This window comes from Falco cherrug, chromosome 6 (assembly GCF_023634085.1).
Source record: "Falco cherrug isolate bFalChe1 chromosome 6, bFalChe1.pri, whole genome shotgun sequence".
NCBI lineage: Eukaryota > Metazoa > Chordata > Aves > Falconiformes > Falconidae > Falco > Falco cherrug.
Genome location: NC_073702.1, coordinates 17,847,201 through 17,853,200, shown reverse-complemented (window position 1 = coordinate 17,853,200; position 6,000 = coordinate 17,847,201). Strand labels below are relative to the sequence as shown.

The 6,000-nt window shown below is 40.2% G+C and overlaps 1 protein-coding gene across 9 annotated transcripts in view; it reads right to left on the bottom strand.

The window, feature by feature from the left end:
- Positions 1-1,838: 1,838 nt before the first annotated feature.
- The window catches only part of DST (dystonin), a 303,406-nt gene continuing 299,244 nt past the window's right edge, over positions 1,839-6,000 (bottom strand). For all 9 annotated transcript variants that reach the window (XM_055714785.1, XM_055714788.1, XM_055714794.1 and 6 more), the window contains 2 exons: positions 4,449-4,572; positions 1,839-3,091 (listed from right to left, as the gene is read on the bottom strand). In XM_055714785.1, coding sequence (XP_055570760.1) covers positions 2,826-3,091; positions 4,449-4,572 — 390 coding nt within the window. In that variant the 3' untranslated portion in view covers positions 1,839-2,825. The remainder of the gene's footprint in view (positions 3,092-4,448; positions 4,573-6,000) is intronic.

The window sequence follows — 6,000 nt, the reverse complement described above, 5'->3', positions numbered from 1 at the left end:
ACTGGCACAGGTTACTCAGAGAAGCTGCGGCTGCCCCATCCCTGGAAGTGCTCAAGGCCAGGCTGGATGGGGCTCTGAGCAACCTGCTCTAGCGGAAGGTGCCCCTGCCCCTGGCAGGGGAATCAGAACTAGATGGTCTTTAAGGTCCCTTCCAACCCGAACCATTCTAGGATTCTGCAAGTCCACAATAAGCCTTTTTCACCAAATTCTGCAGGTTTGTCCTTGGGTCACAGAAATGCAGAGGATCCAACGTTTGTGTCAGTATTAACACAGGGAACAGAATCTTGGAGAGTCTCTTAGTTTTACGAGTTCTTAGCATGAATCAAATCAGTTAAATAATTTTTGGAAGAATGTAATTAAGTAAGGTATAACATCTGGAGACAGATTTGGGCTTTTTAAGAGAATTCCTAGTCCTGTTTAATTTACTATTCTTTGGGTTTCCAATACTGGATGATTGCCTCAAGACCATAGATGAATTTCCCCACTTTGCCAGTCCCAGCCTTCCCTGTTTTGCAGTAGCTTGGGTTCTCTTAGCTGACATTGTGTTTCTCAGAGGCTGGTCACAGCTCTAATACTTCGGTAAAGTTACAACATAGCAACATGAAAATTCCACAAAGTTGCATAATTAATGAAGTGTTATAAATACGTTTAAGCTAAGACCACAATATATACACAAGGTGCTTTGGGTAGGTGCCAACACTACCTCACGTGGAGTGAGCTGCTCCATCCATTCGGGCCACAAGGAACTAAACTATGCACGTATTCTTACAAAGGAGTTACTCAGATTTGCCATCCTTACGTCCTTCACCATCAGTCCTGTGGTTAAAAAACGCACCAAGAACATCACAGTGGGCACCATCTCCTCCTACAGCCAAGTCAGCCACGACAGTGCCTAAAATTCTACCCTTCTGACAAGCAGCGATACTTCAGCGACTGTAAATGCGGACTGCTTCTCTATCCAAGGGTGTTGTGGGCTTCCCAAGAGCACGGAAGTCATCCTGATGTATTTTAATGTTCTAGGAAAACAATCAGTGGATGAATAGCAGCAACAGGAGAGGTGAAACACGGGAAGATAAAGCACCACAGCAGAGACTGATGCTTTAGTATTCACTACATGTGCATGCCTATTCCCAAACCAGCTGCAGTAGGACTGGTTGCTGGCTGCTTTCTACACGCATAGAACTCTTGTGTTGGAGGAAATCCTGATGCAAGTGGGGTTTGATTGATTCAATTATCTCTTTGAGGATCATTTTATTTTTCTGTTTCTCATAAACTGATTGTGTGAGTCAATTTGTGAGTCTGCAGGAAGCTCTTGTGACAACTCAGAAAACATTATCTTAGTAATGCTGCCACTAAGTGCTGGCAGCAAACACAGGTATCACCATGACCTGCATGTAATCAACTGAGCTTCTGCTTCATTTTCGGCATGCTAAGGGACCAACCATAAAACAGTCTTCCCCTAAAAGTCCTCTACTAAAGGAATTCATTTTCTAGTATACGAATGGTCAGGTTTAGACTATTTGGTCTGCCACTTTGGCCAAAGTCTACCTAAGTCTTTCTGATATTATCAAAGAGCATTTTTAATTTCTAAGGGTTCTGTCACTATTTACTACAGCATCTACCCAGCCATTCTACAGTGCTCCCATTTGAAGCTGCATCCTTTTTCAGCTGAAAATGAACTATTATTAATGCTTTCAAAGAATCCATGAATAGCAAAAATAATTCACTGACAAAAAGAGCAACTGAATTACTCTTTATGCCTTTCATACATGGTATATAAATGTCAGTTTAATAGGAAGAAAATAATTGTCAACACACAACAATTACATATAATTTCGTATGATCTGATAGGTGCAATTTAGTGTTTTATTAAACAAATACAGCAGCTAACCAAAATCTGATTGCTGATAATGGAGAATTACATTAAAGCCTATGTTCCTATGGTAATTGTTGGTCATCTAACATAATATATGCCCTAAAACATAATGCAGAAAATTATCTTCCTGTGAAATAAGAAATACAATAGAAATAAAGTTAAGGGACATGTTTATTTCGGAGCTTTCTGCAAGCAAAATTGCTTTGATACAAAATGAGTTCAATGATACAGTGCTACCATCCACTCAAGCAAAAGAAAACCTCACATTTACATGAATGCACTTTATATTGATATTCTTACAGAATAATAGTTCAGATATCCAGAATGTGTCTGGCCTCATTGAAAGCAATGGCACAGAAATGCTGCAAGGTATTGGAGTATTGTATTACCGGTGAGTGCTTAATTACTTCTGTGAGTTCTCTGGGAGATGCTGTATAAATAAGGGTACTGTGAATGTGGATTTGTATTCCTTAGTAGTTTTGACATACATCCTTTAGTGTTTGTTTAGTTAGCTCAAAATGTGTAATTGTGTCTTTTGGCTTTTTAGTATTCTCTTTTTCTTTTTTAAAGAAAAATCATGAGGTATCCTTTACTGTTAACTAATGACATAGTGATAGGCCTATTTTATTGAGGTTGCAGAGACTTACTGTACATTCAGTACACTGTACATTCGGCAATTATTTTTAGTGTACTTTCTACACATTACTGTGTACAACTGTTAGTTTACATTAAAACTCTTCCCCCTTCTTACAGGATATGGCATAAACAAAAACAAATCTGACAAAAATTATACACATAAAATAAGAAGACAAATACACAAATAAGGCCATCTGCAGAATTAAAAATCCACCTCTTGCGATATTTCACAATAATTTCTACATGATATTTTACATCTTACGGACTTAAATACTTAATGCAAAAGGAAAAGACCTTTACATAGCCAATCATATTATCTCTTCAAGGACTTGTCCAATTTGCTGGCTAGTGGCCTTCTCTGGGGAGTTGGAATTTTAGAAGGCTTGGCTGATGCTGGCCGAGAACCTGCTCGGGGTGTCGGTCTGCTTGTAGCAGGAACAGTCTCTGACATGTCTGAGCATACAGACTGGATTTCTGAAATGTCAAAGTCAGATGCATCACTGCCTCGGCGGCTACTTGACCTGCTGCCAGCCTTGCTTCCTGCTCGGCTTCCAGGTCTGCTTGGAGTTCTTCTGGTTTCTAGAGAGAGGGAAGATATCCATCAGTATTAGACGAAAGGATGGAGGAGGTGTGCAGGTCTCTCCTAGACCTCTGGCAACTTCAAAAATTCCTCATTGCACAAACTAAACTTTAGACCTCTGATGGGCAAGCTAGACGATGCCGTATCTCTCACTAAAGACAAGGAAATGTGAGATCAAATGCTGAGACACAGTTAAGCTGTCACTAGCACATCTCATTAAAAATGTATTAGCCTGGCAACTTTTCTTGACTTACCAGACATGCATTGTACATTCACTCAACAGCCAGAGCCTTTCTTTCCCCTGCCATTTCCTCAGTTATGGACTGAAAGAATTCAGTATCTGGACTCTTCATGCATTCAAGATTTCTCCAGATATGCACCTTGGAGACACAGCTTTATATCCCTATTTTTAAACGTGTATCCCTCTTTTTTTAAAAAAGCCAATACTATACAGTTGAAAGTTGCAAGTAAACAAGGGCAGAGTATACATTCTCCCAAAGGGCTGAGTAAATGAGCTCTCAGCAAACCTGCTAAAGTGAAAGCCTGCCCACCAAGACAATGTGCCATGAAAAAAAAAAAAAAACACAACAAAGAATCTTAAACAGAAAACCATTAATATGTTTTTTTGATAATTTTCCGATTACTTATTGAGATTTTTTTATCTTGACATATCTGGTTCCCTGTATGTGTGAAGAACACCAAGTTGAAGCTGAAATCTTAGGTGGCTCATTTTTCAAATCACCTATAAGACACGTACTCCTTCAACAGGATTTTCCAGTACTGCTCAGTATGCTCTGCAGAGCTTAAGATGTGAGGAAAAGCCGGTAGAGCTATCTTCTGTTTAACCATCTAGCCTTCTCCCTTATACAAAGCTGCTCTGAGGATCCTAGAAGAGCAAAGCTTCACTGCTTTCTACTTTCATATACTGTTTTAAAAATCTCTGTGGGATATTCCATTACTAAGGTCATCTACAGCTGCTCATGATTAAGTGACCCTTCTGCTCCATCACAGCTGAGCTTAACTTGAATACAGGGAACAACCAAACCCTTTCTTTTTAAGTAAATGCTTCTTCTCTAGTGCCTTAGGCAGATACATTGGAGATATCATTGTCAAGAAGGTTTGCAGTCATGAATTTGCACATCCAGAGTTGAATGTACCTGCTGTGCAAGCACGTGAACGGAGGGAGGACCATTATCGTGATTATGTGCCCCCATGGCAACACTAATGTGGACACACACTACGATTTTCACTTCTTCCCATTCTTCTGACATCTCCCTCACAGCCTAACGTGACCCTAAGTATTCAGGTAGAAAATGAAGCAAGCAGTAGATCAAGCTCTGAAGTCAGGACACACACCTGCAAACTGAGCTCTGACTCTGGTAGCTGCTGTTGACAAGATGCCACTGTCTTCTCCAGAGTGGAAGCCCTTCCCCGACAGATATCCTGGCAGTCTGAGTTTACTTCCTTGAATCGGTGTTCCCTATGCAAAAGAAAAAAACAAAACAAACACAAAAAAGAAGGTTTTTCCAATTGAGACTACTGAAGGTTAAGGCCTGGTATTCGGTAGTACATAGCCTGCAATATGATCATCATAAAAACATTCATTGTGAATCTGAAAAAATTATTTGAGTCACTATGGATATTTTTCATGATGTGAAGTTTTGAACATTCCTTGAGCAGTTAGTATTTGAAGTAATTCAAATGTAAAACAACAACAAAAAGAATCGCTTTAACAGTCTGCTTGACATTAACATTTTAGAGTTCTTTGTATATATTTCAATGCATATGAAGAAAGAAAAATGCTACCTTCTTATAATTAGTCGAGCAAGTAAGATTAGTTGATGGTACATACATGACTTAAACAGAGACAAGTAGTTGAGGTTTTATGTCTGCATAGCTTGACTTTCCAGCATTCTGACTGTGGTTGTAGGTGGTGAATACATTTGTTTCAATTTTATAAATATTTTGAAGCCAAACCAAAACTATCAAGTTTCAAAACCTTCTGCTAGAAAAAAGCAGAAAAAGAGACATAGGGCTAATTTTAAAAGTTCCTGTTGCCAATATATTGTCTGAAATGTCTCTGCCATCTTACCCTGCCTGCTTTCTCATTTCTAAAATAAAAGGAGTATTGATTTACAATCCGCCCCAGACGGGAAGATTTCTTTCAAAGCCACAAGAATTAAATCCTCACATTTCAAAAACACATGTAGCACACTAGACAGGAGGTGTATGCAAGTAAGAGGAAAACTACAGTATTCGTATTCATTTCCACAACATAAAAACACTAAGTAGGTATCCAAAAGGAACAACAAACACCGCGGCACATTGAGCAGCCTGGATCCCAGGATCTGTTCTGTGCCTTTGATCCTCATACAGCGATGCTGTAGAACTAGGTACTGAAAACCAAGATCCAGAGGAGCGTGTTGGGAGCTGCCTAGAGCTAAGCACTGAGCGGAGGCCTGCCAGGAGTGTGCCTGGCAGCTGCCAGCTTGGACCACTTCTGGCACATCTGAACAAAAGAGCATTGAGATGCTACAGAGCAGAAAATCTGCTGGCTCTGACAGGGATGGTCACAATGTTAAACTCTCTTTAAAGCCTACAAATGCTTAACATCCAGCCAGCCACACCCTGGAAATCAGTCCTACACAGAGACCGCTTGGGAGGCTAAGGAGAAAGGGAACACTCTCCATTACCTCCACTGAAGCTGCTGCACTTTGGGCAAGGCGTTGGGATAGAATCACTGGTGCAAGAAGAAAAAGAGGTCAAGCTTGTTCTTCAGTTTTGCCCTAAACCCAAATGCAGTCTACATAGAAAACAAATCTCTGCGCTCTCGGGCAAAATGCCTCAGAAATTCACCGCAACCTACCGCACCCTACTCATTCCATTTATAATCCTAAACCATGGTGGT